The 16,349-nt window shown below is 54.4% G+C and overlaps 1 protein-coding gene across 1 annotated transcript; it reads left to right on the top strand.

Moving 5' to 3' along the window:
- The first annotated feature begins 1,959 nt into the window (after window positions 1–1,959).
- Window positions 1,960–15,942, top strand: EEF1A2 (eukaryotic translation elongation factor 1 alpha 2). The gene is made up of 7 exons (XM_062589005.1): window positions 1,960–2,176; window positions 5,826–6,005; window positions 7,147–7,443; window positions 12,427–12,577; window positions 13,785–14,041; window positions 14,557–14,791; window positions 15,595–15,942. Exons 1-7 carry the CDS (start codon window positions 2,033–2,035, stop codon window positions 15,720–15,722), a joined length of 1,392 nt encoding a protein of 463 aa, XP_062444989.1. The 5' UTR covers window positions 1,960–2,032; the 3' UTR covers window positions 15,723–15,942.
- Window positions 15,943–16,349: the final 407 nt, after the last annotated feature.

Below are 16,349 nucleotides of genomic sequence, written 5' to 3'. Positions count from 1 at the left end.
TCCACTTTCCATCCCTCCATCCCTATATCTTTCTCCCAACCCTCCAGCTCTGCTATCCCTCCCTCTCCCATATCTCCGTCCCATCCCTCTATTTTCTATCCTTCCATTTCCCCCATCCGTCTCCCTCCCATCCCTCCATCTTCCATCTCTCTGCCTCCACTATTGCTCCATTTTCCTCCCATCCCTCCATCTTCCATCCCTCCACCTCCCTCCCGTGCCTCCCATTTCCATCCCGGTATCTCTCCCCATCCCTCCATCCTCCATCCCTCCGTCCTCCCAGCCCCGCTCCCGCTGCTCCGCGTCGCCTCCAGCGCTCTCCCCTCCGCCTCGCCCTGCTCCCATCCCTCCCTTCCTCTCTCTCTCCTCCTCCTCCTCCTCCTCCCCCTCCTCCCCCCCGGTACCGCATTGCCGTAGTGCGGGGGGGTCACTGCATTGCGCTGCCGCCGTCAATAGGTGGACCCCCTCCCGGGGAGATAAAACCGCCGGAGCCCAAGCTGGCAGCCTCTGCCGCCCCTACCGCCGCTCCGGTAAGAGCTCCGGGCCCCCCCGGGTCCCCTCGGGCTCCCCCCCCCCCGCGTCCCCCGGCCCCGCGCCGCGGGGCGCACACGCTGCCGCTCCTTACCGGGGGGAATCGGGGTTTTGGGAGATTTCCCCCCCCCATGGCCGGGGGGTGCGGGGCTGGGGGGGGGGGGAGAGGGGGCAATGCGGCGCCCCGACATGCAGCTTCCTCCCCCCCCCCCGGCGGCTGGGTGCTGCCAGCCTCCCCCCGGTGTGGGGGGACCCCGCAGCGGGGCCAGAGCCGGAGCCGAGCCTCTGCACCCAGCAGGTGCCTGTGGCCGCCGGCTGGGAATAACCTGCCCCCCCCCCCCCCCCCGAAAAAACCCTCAGCCCCTTTGCAAAAAAAAAAAAAAAACAAAAAAAAAAAACCAACAAACAAACAAACAAATAGTACCCCCCCCCCCCCCGCTCAGGATCGGTGGTGCCCAAAGCGGAGCCCCAAACCGCTGTGCCAGGGCCGGGGCTGGAGCTGTCAGGGGGGCCGGGGCGGGGGTTGGGGGGGGGCTGTGCTCGCTGCCCTCGGCGGCTCTTCCCGGGGACGTTATTGCCTGCGTCGCTGTTGGAGCAGCAAACGTTTCCTGCCCTCCTTTGCTTTGACGGGCGGATTCGTAAAATTGGATTTTATTAGATGTCAGATTAAAGCTCCTGGTTGTACCCGGTTTGTGTACAGCAGCCGCAGAGCCCTGGTAACCATGGCAAATGCCAGCGAAGCTCCCCAGATATATTGATTTTCATTTTAAGCCTCCTCCCTCTGTTTCATCCAGATCATGGAAGCAAAATACACCAACCCCCCGTCCCCCGGCAGGCTCAGCCGGCTCTGCGGAGCTCCTGCTGCTCCCCCTCGCCGGGCTGCGAGTGCGGCAGGGCTCAGCGCAGGCTATTTTTGTCCGTCCCGTTTTTGCGGGCACCATGGTACCATCAGACTCTCGAGCCGCCTGGGCGCTGCGCTGGCTGCCGCTGAGCCGCCGCGAGCCCCGGGGGACGGGCACCCACGGCTCCTCCCGGGGCGAAACGCACGGAGATCCTCTGGGTCTGGAAAGACCGAGAAGGTCTCGGCAGCAACCCCCTGCCCGCGAGGTCAGGGGAGTGCCCCGGGAGGGGTTTTGGGGTGGGGGAAGAAAGGCACCTTCGAAGCACCGATGACGTAGCTTTGGGAATGGGGAGTCTCCAGGGGGGCGGTGGAGGGGGGACACCTCACCGTGGCCAAAATCGCAGCATCTCACCAAGCCTTGGAGGCTGGATGTGGTGGCCAGAAATAGCCCATTTCACTGCAGAAAACCCACCTGAGCCAGGGCGGGGGGGGGGGGGGGGGCACAGGGAGGTGGGACGCGGAGAGCCTGGGAGCCCGGGGCGGCTGCCGCTGCGGGGACGCCTTTGATGGGTCCGGCTCTTCCTCCGCAGCCCCCCCCGAAACCGCAGCCGCGCTCCCCCTGCCCTCCCTGCCGCCGCCAGCGCCCACCCACCGCCCGCCGCCATGGGCAAGGAGAAGACGCACATCAACATCGTGGTCATCGGGCATGTGGACTCGGGCAAATCCACCACCACCGGGCACCTCATCTACAAATGCGGCGGCATCGACAAAAGGACCATAGAGAAATTTGAGAAGGAGGCTGCCGAGGTGAGGCGTCCGTCCGTCCCGAGCGTGCCCTGCCCTCCTCCTCCTCCTCCCCGCTGGGCTCTGCAAGGCCCCGGCTGCCCCGCCACTGCCTTCCCCTGCCAGCACAACCATTCCCTTAGGAGTATTTTCCTTTTTCCAGCTCTGTCCTTCTTGCACCTTCCATTTCTTCCTTTGCTTCCCTTCATTCCCATCTCTCTTCTTTCCTCGCCTGCGCCCCGGGGCCTTCCCATCCCCTCCAGCCTGGGGGACAGAGGCCGTTTGGGCTCTTGTCACCCTGTTGTCTGGATTTTTAGCTCTGGACTAGTGGGACTCGTTGCTGCAGGCTGCTAATGAGGGCAGGGGCATAACGAGGTCTGGAAGACAGATTAGGTAACCACCTGCAATCGGAGGGATCCTGGGAGAGCTCGGAGCCGTAGGGCTTCCGGGCATCGCACTCTCCCTAAATACTGCAGATGAGGAGGAAACCTTGGTCATCCTTCGCTGCCTGCTGCAGGACTTGCTGGATTTCACCCCGAACCGCCCGATTCCAGCACCTGCTGGGAAAAAGCTACAGGAACGGTTGCACTGCCAGTTTGATCCATTTTGCAGGAAACCATGTTCCCATTTTTCTCAGGCTGGCAGTCTGCTACATAGCTTTACTGGCAGTCTTCGACATAGAAAAGCTGGCTGGAAGCACGAGCATTTATGTTAAATTCTTTTGTTCAGCTTTTGTAAGGAGGGTAATTGCAAGAATACACACATTTGTCAGACCGTCACACGGTAAAACGCTCCCCAACACAAAAAATGGCAAACCGAGATTAACGAGGAAGGCATAGTTTTGGGGACAGATGGAAAAACGTTGCGAATTAGAAGCTCTCGGAAGCCAGCGATGGTAAATTCTAGAGAAGCGGATGATGAGGAGCCGTGATGTATTATTTATAGGGCGGATCTGGTCTCTCAAAGGGCGTCCTGTCGTCATCGTTCTAGGAATCTTTGATGCGTATATCCCTCGATTTTTGTGGATAAGGCCCCACATTTATGAAAAACAAACAAACAAAAAAAAAAAGACAAGGTTTTCAGAGCTGCTGGTCTTGATTAGACATTTTGCTGTACGTCTGTCTTAGCCCTAGGGATTTGCTGAGATAAATCATCTATTTTCCTACCGCGTTGTTGGCCCCTTTTTGCAGCTCTCAGGTGACAAGCTTCTTCCCCGAGCTAAAACGATGCTTCTCCCTCATCCCTTTAAAGCCATAACTGATGTTTTTCTATATGTCCCCCCACACACACCTCTACCTCCGGATGAGATGTGGTGGCATTAGGTTTTTCTAGATGCGATTGCAGCTATTTTAATTGGAGAGACACTTTCCCTGACTTGCCAGAATACGCAGGGACTCGAGGCTGCTATTAATAGCCTATTGACTGAGCTTGCAGACTCCATTTTCTGATGCAGGGCTGGGGAAGGGTTTTCTTCCATTAGGTGGCATTCGCAGGAAATGGAGGCCTGTGTGAACCCAAAAAGCCAACAAAAAACAGGCACTGATTTTTCGATTTTTTTTTTTTAAGGGAAGTGATAAAGGAGAAGGGTTTATTTCTTTCTACCTGAGGACAGAGGTAACAGTATCTCAGAAAAAAAAAGAGTTTTTTGGTTTGGTTTGTTTTTGTTTCTTTTTTTATCATTATTTGTAGCCCACAAATAGGAAGCTGTCCCTCGGGTGCAGTTTGATCGAGAGAAAACAGGCAGTTTCTGGCACTGAACAGTGAAGGTATTGTGCAAAGCTAGATAATACCATGTTTTTTCAACAACAGCTCTGAGCAACTGAATATACCCAGTGAAAGGAGGGAAACTGTTTGCTAAATAAAGCATCTCGTTCGTCCTCAAGTTATGCCCGGCACCGAGTCCTGGGGCGAATTCGCACGAGCCGACCGGCTTCCCGCGCGTGCCTCCTGCAGGGGCCACGGCTGCTCCCCGCCTCGGACGCCTGCTCTGGTGCCCTGGCGGCCCCGCTCCGTGCCTCGGTTTCCCTCTCCGCAGCCAAAACGTGGGGCTGGGGACAGCCGTGTGGTTGCTCACGGAGGTCCGGTTCGAGTGCCCCTGATTATTTTCGCATTGCACAAGATGAGCCGGTTTTTCCCGCGCACGGTAAATGAACTCGCCCTCCCGAGCCCCTTCGCTTTCCCGCGGTGAGGCAGGGAGCGCGGCGGCTGGAAGGGGTTAGCCTCCGCGCTCCCTGGGCAGAGGGGCTTTCCAAGCAGGGATCTGCCTCTGGAATTTTCCACCTCCCTTTTCCACCCTGAGGAGAGCAAGAAGGTGCGCGTTGGGCTGGTGGGGTTTCCGCCGCTCCCTCGGCATTTAGATATGAGGCTGGTATTAACCTTCTTGCTGTGCAACGTCACCAAACAATTAGCTGGCTGCAATTAGGAAACGTTTCCCTCTGGTCAGGTGATTTATCATTGCCTGTTACAGATTTTATGTGCCAGCCTTTGATATTCCAGAAGAAATCGCTGTCAGAGGGAACACTGGGTGAGGGGGAGTGGGGAACGTGGTGCAGCATCTTCTCCTTGCGCATTAAAGCGTGCTAAGTCATTGGCAAATGACCTATTTCTGTAGCTAAATTCCGTTATCCAAGCTAAAAACTTGCAGTTCAGTCCAAGATGTGATGCTCAAGCAGGTTAACCCCCTTCCCGAATTGTCAGGCAGCCCTGGGGCCAGGCACAGCCTCGAAGGGGTGGTTTGGTTCTCCCCTCCTGCCTCATTTCATTTTCACCTTCAGGAGCTTGTTTGCAGACTGGGTTCTCAGGCCTTCAGTTGTGGGATGAAAGTCAGGTTCTCTCCTTGCCAGGATTTCAAGGGGCACCAACCCAAAGGAGATACTGGTTCAGGGATTACATCATGATTTTACCAAGGAGTGTGCTTTATCATGGTACTGAAATACTGTGCTTAATCTTGCTCAGCACAAGTTTATGCATCATGTTTTCTGTTAAAACACAATTTTGGCTGTGATTTTGGCCATTTGGCAACAACAGTTGGTCAGACTGTAGCTAACAGTAGCTTTTCCTGAGAATTCACACACTCTGTAGCAAAAAAATCAATCGCATTTTTTTAAAAATTCTGATCATAGCAACCACTTCACATTTCATTTTCTTTTAACCCATTCTCCTGTTACACTCCTGTCAGCTATGGATTTGCTCACCAAGCAATGCCCTTTTCTATTAGCCAGCTGTCACTGCTTTGGCTAATAAATTGAAATGGTATCATAATTTTTCCAGAATTGTGCTGTAATTCTTTACCAGTGTGATTTCATGCCAGTAACAGCTAGCCAGAAGGCAGGGCTGGTAGTGTTTCATGGAGACTCTTGGGTCACTGAGGCAGTTCCTTGCCGTGTAATCCCAACCAAATTCATTTAAGAGCTTTTCTTCTAGGCTGTTCTTCACCCACCTGAGGAATCTGTTGAGGACAGTAATGTCTCCTCTCACCTGTATTTAGCAGTGTATAGATCATGGGTGCCACTGAATTCGGGAAGGTTGCTCTAAATATTTGCCATGGGACTCTGTTTTCATCTGAGCTTGTGACCTACCTAGCCCAAGGAAGGCAGGTTACAGGCCTTGGCCCTGGCACCAGTGCTGATGCTCAGGTTTCTCATGAGGCTTTTACCTTTGTATCACTCATCAGATGGGGAAGGGTTCCTTCAAATATGCCTGGGTGCTGGACAAGCTGAAGGCTGAGCGTGAGCGTGGTATCACCATTGACATCTCGCTGTGGAAATTTGAGACCACCAAGTACTACATCACCATCATTGATGCGCCTGGCCACCGGGACTTCATCAAGAATATGATCACTGGGACATCCCAGGTGAGTAACCAGGGCTAGGAGACCAGGGGGGAGGCCAGACACGAGAACTAGAGCAGGCTTTCCAGCAAGCCCAGTGTCACATAGATACTCTTGGAGTCCTTTCTGAAGTGGGTAGTTTAGATGCCAAACAGCCATTGAGCATCTTTGAGAGGGGCCCACACAAGAGGCCACATTGCACTAGGTCCTGCCTTGCTGCAGGGGTCCCATGTCTTGTTGGTGACAGGGCATTCAGGCCCTGCACTTCCTCAGCCATCTGGGAGCGTTCTCAGGCACAAAGAGGTCACTTCTCCGTCTTCTCCCTCTCACCTGGGTGAGGTGGGGATGAATATTCCTGGGAGGCCCTAGGAGGGATGCCTTTGTGTCAGAGTATCTCCCACATTGTTCTAGCCTCAGCCAGCTCACATATGGAAGCACCATCCCACTATCCCTTAGGTTTTATTGGCCAAATGAGATTGCAAGGGTCTTTTCATCTTCCTTTTTCTCAAGACAGCCTAATGTTGGTGATATGATGTGGTTTATGGGACAGACTCCATGGTCTACCCCTCTGCTGTAGGAGGGCTTTCCCTCATCATGTTATAGGACACGCCTGCATCTCATTGCAGCTGATAGGTGCAGGATTAGCCTTGTTACATGCTCAGAGGGGGACAATTGCAGCACTAGCAGGGGCTGAGCATTGCCTTCTGTCAAACCCAGGCAATTTCTACTGTGGCCCCTGAGAACAGAAAAATTAAATTGAGGAAAAGTTTGCACTGCTGAAACCTGATCCAGTATGCAGGGAGACTATCTAAAAGATTCCCAAGACTTCATGGGGTTTTAGATAAAGCCCTTGCTGTACCTCCCTGAGTGGTCAGGACCAGAGGTCCTAGTTGGAGTCACACAACCTGGAGAAACCCACTCTGCTTTCCAGTCCATATCACAAAGCCATGCACTGTTGGCATGTCTGGAATAGCAGTTAGCTCAGGTGAGGACTGAGGTGGATCAGCAGGGTTATATGGGTAGCAGCTGTCAGGGACTTTGCCCAAGCCATGCTTACTCCTGAGTAATGTTCATTTGGGGCTTATTCAAAGCTCTTGAGGATGTCAACTGGAGCAGAGCTCTCTGGGAACAAGAGCAATTCATTAGTTATCGTCTTTCTCCTAAGGCTGACTGTGCGGTCCTGATCGTCGCTGCTGGTGTAGGTGAATTTGAAGCCGGCATCTCCAAGAATGGGCAGACTCGTGAGCATGCCCTGCTGGCTTATACTCTGGGGGTGAAACAGCTCATTGTGGGCATCAACAAGATGGATTCCACTGAGCCCCCCTACAGCGAGAAACGCTACGATGAGATCGTTAAGGAGGTCAGCGCCTACATCAAGAAGATCGGCTACAACCCAGCCACAGTTCCCTTCGTGCCCATCTCAGGCTGGCATGGAGACAACATGCTGGAACCCTCTCCCAATGTAAGTGTGTGCATTGCACTAGACTTTTATTAATTTCCCCCCCAACTATCTTGATCCAGGCGGAAGCTGACCTTTGTGCCATGAAAATCGCAGGCACGTTTCACACACCCATTGTGCATGATGATCCATGCTGCCAATATAGATGTTTGTCACGTAGCTCCGATTGAGCTGGACAAGTATGAATGGGCGCACTGTTCATAGCCCTGATGGCTGCTGTACCATGGCCAGACACCACAGCGGCTAAACATGAACCTCTTCAGGAGAAGATCCGTATGACTTTGCTTCTGGGATGTAATTTGAAGGTTTTACATCTTCAGATCCATGGTGATGTTAGTCATCCACAGCAGTTGTCACACCCAGTAGGAACATGATGTATATTTTCGTGCATTGTTTTTCAAGGCGATTAACACAATCTGGTTGTAGGCTTGGAATGACTCCCACTGCACAGCCTAATTCCTGTGTGTCAATCATCAGGTGCATTTTCCCCAGCAGTACCTCCTGTCAGCGTGGCAGCCATACCTCTGGTTCAGTGCTGGCATCCTACTAATTAACATGCCGTTTGCTTGGGGAGATACAAAGTTTCTCAAAGCTGGTTATGAAAAACATGGTTTACTTGAGCATCCATTTTGGGTTGCTCCTCGTTCAACTGATTTGGAAACGACCTCTCCATGGTGCATCGTGATGAGGGCTATAGGGATACAAAGGCAGGGGCTTCTGGGCAGGCACTTGCCATTGCTTTGCCTGACAGCCGGAGAGAAAGAAGAGCCTGAAATGGGATGAGGGTTTCTTGACAGACAGGCTGTCAATAACTAACACTATTTTTTGGAGAATAAGCTACCCCAGTTTCACCCTCCTAAAGAAGGATGGCCAGGGAAGCTCTGGTCAAAGGAATATAAGTCCTGACTCCACATCCCTGCCCTCCCACGGGTTTCTAGGTGACCTTGAGCAAGTTGCTCAGGCCAGAACCCTGAAAGATACTTGCTGAGACCAATGAGAAATCGATGCTTACGTGGGCTTCTGATGTGCACTCCATTTGTGGATTATGGGTCTTAGCTCTGTGACGAAGGAGGCAATAAGTCTGTGTATAACCTCAGAGCAGCAACTGAGGGAAGTCAGGGATCAAGAGACTGAGTCAGGGGAGTGCTGCAGCACAAGGTCACAGCTCCAGGAACCATAGCTCATAGCCTTCCATAGGAGAGGCAGCTCGCAGGAGACCTGGGGCTACTTTGGAAGAGAGAATTTTTTCGGTGTTGGGGAAATTCCTGTCCCATGCAGAGTGGAGCTGGGACAAAGGTCAGCCCTGGCCATGCCAAACCGAGAAGCATAGTTTCGAGGTGCCTTCAAATCAGCCAGGCTCCAAATGTCAGCAGCTGCTGGGCTGGGAAGATGATCCTGAACAATTCTCCTATTAATAGGCTGGGTAGTGGAGACACTGAACGGGATGGATCTGGCTGGCCTCATCCATCCAGATGGACCTCAGAGCATGTTCCCAATGTGACTTGCTGCCCGTATGGAGGTAGAGGCAGAAATAACTACCCCATGCCGTGATGAGGCAGCTGTCGCCAGGGTGACTCCTGGGAGCTGCGTAAGCAGCAGCCAAGGCTGGGGCGTCGGGAGGGAAGCCCACCAGGAGGGCTGGGCAGGCCACAAAGGTTCAGGGTTTTTAGGAGGGTGCAGAGAACCCCCCCCCCCCCCGCTGTAGGAGGGATCCCCAGGGAGAAAGTGCCACCTCCTGCCTTTACTGGGACCCTGAATGGGGACAGCTCCCTGCTTCTTTCCCTGCTTCCCTCCCTGCCTTTCCCTTCTGGGAAAGCTCATGCAGGAATCTGATGCAGATCTCTCTCCTCTCATTCTTTGCCCTAAAGAGCACTTTTTTTTTTCCCCCACTTGCATTTTCTGGTTGGGTTTCATTACAGCACAAGACAGTCAAGTGACTTGTCTATCTGTCAAGGGACTTATCAGAAAGTCCTGTGGCTCTGTCAGGATTACAAGCGGTGACGTTGCTGCAACGTGCAGCAGCTTCTCTCGCCTCTGAGCACGCACGGGTTTCACCTGGTGGAAACAGGATACAGCATGACCGAGTGTCGTGTTGGGAGGAGAACAAGAGCACAGAAAACAGAGGGTCTGAAACACAAAGGATGGGGCTGGATGCTTTCCAGCAGCTCTGAGGAACCAAAGTCTCTGGTGTCGTAGGGGCTGCATGTGCCGAGTGGGAACCGGTCTCTGGATTTTCCCACCTCAGTGAGCAATGGGCAAAGGGAATATTCCCCTTTACTGAAGGGAAGCTGAGGCGCTCGGTGGTTTAACCACAGTCGCATAGGAAGTTGTACAGGAAAAGGAATTTTTGAGTCCTCATCCAGAGGCGGAAGCAGAAGGTCTCTTCAAGGGGGACGCAGAGAAACGCAACACATAGCCAATGCGCGAGAGGTGGGTGAACCTGTACATCAGGCTGCCAGGGCTGCAACCAAAAGTGCAGGGGAGACTCCAGGCCGAATCCCCGTCAGGCCAGAGTGCAAGGCCAAGTGGAAGAATGACCACCAGGCTGCACGCAAATCAAAGGCTGGCTTTTGAGAGCTTTTTGGCAAATGAGGTTTTATATTAAGCCAGCTTTTTGTTGCGGCAGCTGACAGAACGAGGCCATTGGAGGCCGGTTTTGGAGAATTTTGCTCTGTAGGATATTGTGACCCAAATGGGAACAATGTTGGGGGTAGGAGAGGGCTGTGTCCTGGGGGCTGCGGAGAGGTGGGGGACGGGCGGCGCGTGCGGTGCGGGTGTGCACGCGTGTGTGCATTGGGCTGCTCACGCTCAGCTCTCGCACGGGGCTCTCAGGCTGCGTAAAAGCAGAGAAACGCGACCGCACTGTACAATGCGCTTGGTGTTCGTTAGGAGGTAGAGCCTGTTTGTTAATTAAGCGGGGTCTGAGCCGGCAGCAGCCCAGAGCAGGTAGTACAGGGTTAACAGTTAACTTTGGGGTTTGGGTCAGATCTTGCTTCTGTCATGGGAGCAGTGAAATAGGAATTGCCCTTTGGGAAGCAGATACAGGAATAAATAGCAGAGGTTTTGCTCGGACAGCTCGAGGAGGCAGCCCAAGCCTGTTTTTGCAGATTCTCCTCAGCCTCAGGGCATGAGGTTTTGCAGAATGGATTTTCTCCTAGGATGTGTCAAAACACTTCCATATTTGTCTCCTGGGACGTTGGGCAGATAACGAAGTTCCCAGTGTAACGGGCAGCCCTGAAAGGGAAGGGGATGGCTCGGAAAGCCGGGCGCCCCGGGAGAGCCGGCGGAGGGGGGCAGAGGGCCGGGGAGCCCCGCGGACACGCGGCGCCCTCGAAAGCAGAGCGTCCGTCCCCGGGCCGCGGGGACACAGGCGACAGCTGCCGCCGCGGGCGGCTGCCCGGCGTTCGGGGCCGGGCGACAGCAGATTGCGAGGGAAGGTCTGAGTCATCCCACGCATCACATGCAGCTCCGTCACCGTCTCAGCGGGTTTGTAATTTCCACCAGGCAGGGCCCCGCCACCTCGCCCCCCCTGGCAAGCCCAGGCGGCCGAGCTGCCCCGCTGTCCCCTCGCTGGCCGGTCGATGAGACAGCGGCAGAGATTGCGGGGCAGAAAGCAGAGCCGTGGCACCTCCACAGGGGACAGGCGTGGGATGGGAGCTGGGGCGCGCAGCCAGTAACTTAAATCCAAGCTGGGAAATATTGTCTAAACCCTCCCATGCTGGGGATGAGGGAATCAGCTGGTGAGCAGTTACCAGGGTCTAACCTCAGTTTGCTGGATCGGGGCTGTTTTGCACCATGGGTGACGGGGGTCTCCCGCACGCCTGGCTGAAGGGTTTTATTCCGGTGAGCAATGTGTCATGGGCTTTTGGGAGCAGGAGCCACAGTCGCATGGGGACTCGTGCTCACTGCACCCTCGAGGCACTGATGGAAGGAGCCAGCAAGCTCCAAGTGCAGCGAAAGCTTCAGGGGGTGCAGCAGCATCCAAAGAGAGGACTACGCTTTCCTGCAGCAGTGTCCTCTACTGAACAGGTTTCCCTGTCCTTTTTTAATTTTTTCTTCCCATGCCCAATTTTCTTTTAGCCTCTAGGGTCAAGTTAGGGCAGAGGCAGAGGAGCTGAAAGCATGGATGCAAAGTGCTACTGCCCCTCATAACCCTGGTTTTCCAGCACCCAAACTAAGAAAGCAAAACCCCGGAGGGTTGTGACGAGGAGCGAGCAGTGAGAAGCATCTGTCCGCAGCTCACCTCAAAGCAACCGGTTTCCCAGGGCCGAAGGCTGGGCGCTTCGCAGCTGGGACTTGGCTGGGGGCCTTGCTGTCGCCGTGCCGGCAGCCCGGAGGCGGCTGCGCCAGAAGGCAGGAACTGTGCTGCTGGCACGGGAAGGCAGCGCTCGGATTTGCATTGGGAACAGGAGCGGCGGGTTTCCTGGAAGGACGCCGAGCGTTGCTAGGAGCTGGGGAACGGCAGCGGCAGGGTTAGGGGACGGGGCACGCGTCGCCGGGGGGCAAGGGGGGACACCGCTGCGGCCGCGCAGCCACTTAACCGCTTCCCTCCTTTGCCTTCTGTTGGAAGCGATGGAGGGATTTAACTGCTTCCCTCCTTCGCCTTCTCCTGTTAAGGGATGATTTGCACATTTCTTGGAGAAAGGGGAGAACGAGGGTGGAGATGGAGCAAGGGGGTGTAGACAAGCCTGCAGAGAGGGTGGGGTTGGAGAGCTCCTCAAGCCCCCAGGTAAAGTGAGGATGGGGCTGGACTGGCTCAATTAAGGCTGAGTGAATGGGTCAGCAGCTGGTGGGGCCTTTGTGGAAATAGCTCCAGGAATGGTCCAGGAGCAAACCACCACCTCTGCAAGAGGGTGGGCCACGGTCGCTCTCATGTAGCCCTCAGACTATTCTCCCTCCTGGCAGGACACCTCGGTGGCATCAGTAGGTTTGTGCAACTGAGAAGTGGCACATTCAGTGCATCTTTTTTGTGGCTCTGTTCTCCAGATGCCATGGTTCAAAGGATGGAAGGTGGAGCGTAAGGAAGGCAACGCCAGTGGGGTATCTCTCCTGGAGGCCCTGGACACCATCCTGCCTCCTACCCGCCCCACAGACAAACCTCTGCGTCTTCCCCTCCAGGATGTCTACAAGATTGGAGGTGAGCAAAAGCCCTCTTGAATCCTCCCTCACCTTCACTTTAACTAGAGACTTTGTTCCATAGGAGCAAGTATCACCTATGACAGGTGATACTGGGGCAGAGGGATATTAGCTGCAGGGCAGAGACCCCATTTGGCCTTGGGTTGTCCTGGGTTGGAGAGAGATGTGCCAGAAGGTGCCTGGAGACTGGAGAGGACCAACAAGCACATGAGCGTTCTCCAGGGAACCTGTGATGCCATGACCTGGCTGCATCCCAGAGGTTGAGGCTGGAGAGACAAGATGGGGGCCTGCCAGGAATGAAGTCTGATGGCAAAAACCTGTTGGGGCACCAGGTGGGGGCAAGGCCAGCTAAGAGGCCACCAGAGCAGCAACTGGGGACACTGCCTGTGGTAAGCCCAGGCTGGGATGAGGTGGAATATTCGTGGCCCACAGCTGGCAGCAGCTGTGCCTGTGCTGTGCCCTCCAAATGCTGGTGTCAGTCACCAGCACCTCTGTCCACTGAGCTATACTGTGACACGAGCCATGTATGGAGGGCATCAGCCTGGCCATCTCCTCTTACCCGCTGAAGTGGGGATGGGGACATTTCTGAGCTATAAATACCCAGCATGGCCACCAGCCCGCTGGCAGCTCTGTGCTGCCTCCCCGTGGGCTATAGTGAGCAGACACAAACCCTTCCCAGCCCTTTTCCTCCTCTTTCCAAGGACGTGTGCCGTGCAGAAACCAGGCAGGAGGTGAATGTCACTCTCTTGCTGTTGCGACAAGTGTTCAGCGTCTGTTGTTTGGAAAGGCAGATCACATGCTTCTGACAGGGAACAGGTCTGTGCCCCCCGCTCCTCTGGAAGGGAAGAGAGAGATCACGTCATTGGACCAGACAAGTCCCTGTTTCCCGCGGTGGAAAGGGGGATAGCAGGGGCACAAAGGCTGATGCAAAGCAGCCGATCCAACCAAGCTCTCCAGCCTCTTCTTGTGGTTGGTTCTCTTGATGCTTCTTCACCCAACTTCTGGGCTTTCCCAAAATCTCCTAAAGACCCTGGGTGTAAAAGGTCCCCTTCGTTTAATTAGCCACCCTAGATGCAGCATGTGTTTCTTGGTTGTTGGTGAAAATTATTGGATATCTTGCCTGTACATCCAGCCAGACTCTGGCCATGCTCCCAAGCAATATGCAAGTCAATTACGGTTTGCTCTGCTCTCACCCTGTCCGCCCCCAGGGATCGGTACGGTCCCCGTGGGCCGTGTGGAGACCGGCATCCTGCGGCCTGGCATGGTGGTCACCTTTGCGCCTGTGAACATCACCACTGAGGTGAAGTCCGTGGAGATGCACCACGAGGCCCTGAGCGAGGCTCTGCCCGGTGACAACGTTGGCTTCAATGTGAAGAACGTCTCCGTCAAAGACATCCGCCGTGGCAACGTCTGTGGCGACAGCAAGTCGGACCCGCCGCAGGAGGCAGCACAGTTCACGTCTCAGGTCGGCAGAGCAGCTGGCACAGGTGGTTTTGGGGGGTGTATGGGCTGCCGGCCATGGGGTCTTCCAGCATCCCACATCACGGGGCTGAGCCGGAGGGGATAAACCCAAGAAGGCTGGCTGGTTTAGGTTTACCTGGCAGCTTTCCCAGGGTTTAAGCAGCAGGCTAGCAATCCACCGCATGTGTGCATGTAAAATCTGCTTCCTCTCTGCCAAAATGCAGCCACCTCTGGGATGAAACAGGACACAGTAACCTCCAGGAACTGAGGACATGAACCCATGTCCTTCCACTCATGCAATAAATAAATAATAGCTTGAATAAAGCTGAGGGAGGCTGCTGCCAGGAAAGACGGCTTGCTGGCTTTTCAGGATGTCTGCCACGAGAGGGAGTTGATGCACATCACAGCACTCCTGGCAGTGCTGGAGGTGCCAGACCCTGGGACAAGTGCCTCAGATTGGTTGCCCTCTGCGGTGTCTCAGTGGCCCACAGCCTGCTCTCACGCTACTGTGTCTCCTAGGTGATCATCCTGAACCACCCTGGCCAGATCAGCGCTGGCTACTCGCCTGTCATTGACTGCCACACTGCACACATTGCCTGCAAGTTTGCTGAGCTGAAGGAGAAGATTGACCGACGCTCCGGCAAGAAGCTGGAGGACAACCCCAAGTCCCTGAAGTCCGGTGATGCGGCCATCGTGGAGATGATCCCTGGCAAGCCAATGTGTGTGGAGAGCTTCTCCCAGTACCCTCCCCTTGGTAAGTGAGTGGCTTCTTGCTGGGGAAGGTGGAACACATCAAAGTGTTTCACCATGTGGGCATAGATTTCACTGCAGACTCTCTGTGAGCATCTCCCAGACCATCCCATTAGGTTGACTGGGGAGCCCACTGCGTTCCTGCCTTAGCTGTTTCTCCATGTGCTGTGGGTCCAAAATCTGATGCATTAACTCCAAGGTCACCAAGGATCAGGCCACCTTGCTGTTGAGCTGAGTAGCTATTTTCAAAGGCAGAGCGAGGTTTTCCTCTGGGAATAGCAGGAGTTAAGTGTAGGGCCTCTCTCTCAAGGTTACTAAATTCCATAGTTGCCACACAGTGATGTTTCTCCTGCAAACTTTCACCTTCCCTGCTTCTGTCCTAAAACAAAATTGATTAGGAAAAAAAAAAAGGGAAACCTGCTCAGTAGAGGGCATATTTTTATACAAGAAACAACAATTCTTCCTTTGGATGATGTTACCCACCTGGAAGCTTTAGCAATGCCTGGAGCTTGCAGAGAACAGATTTGATTTAAATGTAACAAACAGTCGCTTAAACAGAGGAAAACATCAGGACTAGCTTGATGGTCAGAACAAGGGTTGATGGCTCAGAAAGCACTAATTCATGTGGAACCCTGCTCCGAGGGGAGCAGTGATGGTAGTGGCACTAGAGCTGGGCTAGCTACCCTATGCTGGAGCTATGAAAATCCCACCTTCACCCACCCAAAGGAGACCAGAGCCGAGAGGGCTCAGTCTTAGAGCGGGTAATGTGGCATCACCTCTCTCATCACCCTGCTCTCCGCCCCGCAGGTCGCTTCGCTGTGCGTGACATGCGGCAGACCGTGGCCGTGGGCGTCATCAAGAACGTGGAGAAGAAGAGCGGTGGGGCAGGCAAAGTCACCAAGTCCGCCCAGAAGGCCCAGAAGGCTGGCAAATGAATCGTAGGCTCCCCGTGCATAGCGCAGAAACCATCCCTGACACCAGGACGCTGCCACCGTCTCCCCCGGGCGCATGTGTGCACATCAGCTTGTAAGAGTTTATATGTCAACGACTGGATGCTCACCATTAAGGTCCAGTGGAAATTCTTTAAAAGGAAAAGCATGTTCCAGCGTTTGTGAGGCTTCATGTCAATTTTACCAATAAAACTGGTACAACATCCACAGTGGGAAAACAAAACAAAACAAAAACCAACAACCAACCCCAAAGGTGTGGAGCTCTGTGTGCGTGCGTGTGTGTCATTGAGAGGGGAAGGCTGCCTGGGTTTTGTGTGGTCCCGCTTACGGGAGAGCTTGGTGGGGCTGGCAAGGGCATCTGGAGGCAGGAGAGCTGGAGACCCATATTTCATCACTGCAGGGCCAGGTGGGCAGCCAGGGCCCAGGCGTTCCCAAGCTCTTGCCTCTCCATGGATGCAGGTCTCCGGGCTGCTTGCCCTGGCCTAACACAGATGCTGCTCCCATGGCAGCTGGGTTCTGGTACTCTGCTCTGTTAACAACCGAGCCCTTTAACACCAATTATACAGCCCTTTAATTTCAGGTTTTCCATGCAAAATAAACTTGAGTTAAACC

This window comes from Rhea pennata, chromosome 16 (assembly GCF_028389875.1).
Source record: "Rhea pennata isolate bPtePen1 chromosome 16, bPtePen1.pri, whole genome shotgun sequence".
Taxonomy (NCBI): Eukaryota; Metazoa; Chordata; class Aves; order Rheiformes; family Rheidae; genus Rhea; species Rhea pennata.
Note: the sequence above shows the minus strand (reverse complement) of the source record. Positions and strands in the feature narration are given on the sequence as shown.

Bases quoted from the DNA above. Each gene is read 5' to 3' on its own strand.
- EEF1A2 (XM_062589005.1), top strand. From the start codon at position 2,033: ATGGGCAAGGAGAAGACGCACATCAACATCGTGGTCATCGGGCATGTG. The intron at 6,006-7,146 runs GTGAGTAACCAG...CTTTCTCCTAAG, and splicing joins TGATCACTGGGACATCCCAG to GCTGACTGTGCGGTCCTGAT. The intron at 14,042-14,556 runs GTCGGCAGAGCA...TGTGTCTCCTAG, and splicing joins CAGCACAGTTCACGTCTCAG to GTGATCATCCTGAACCACCC.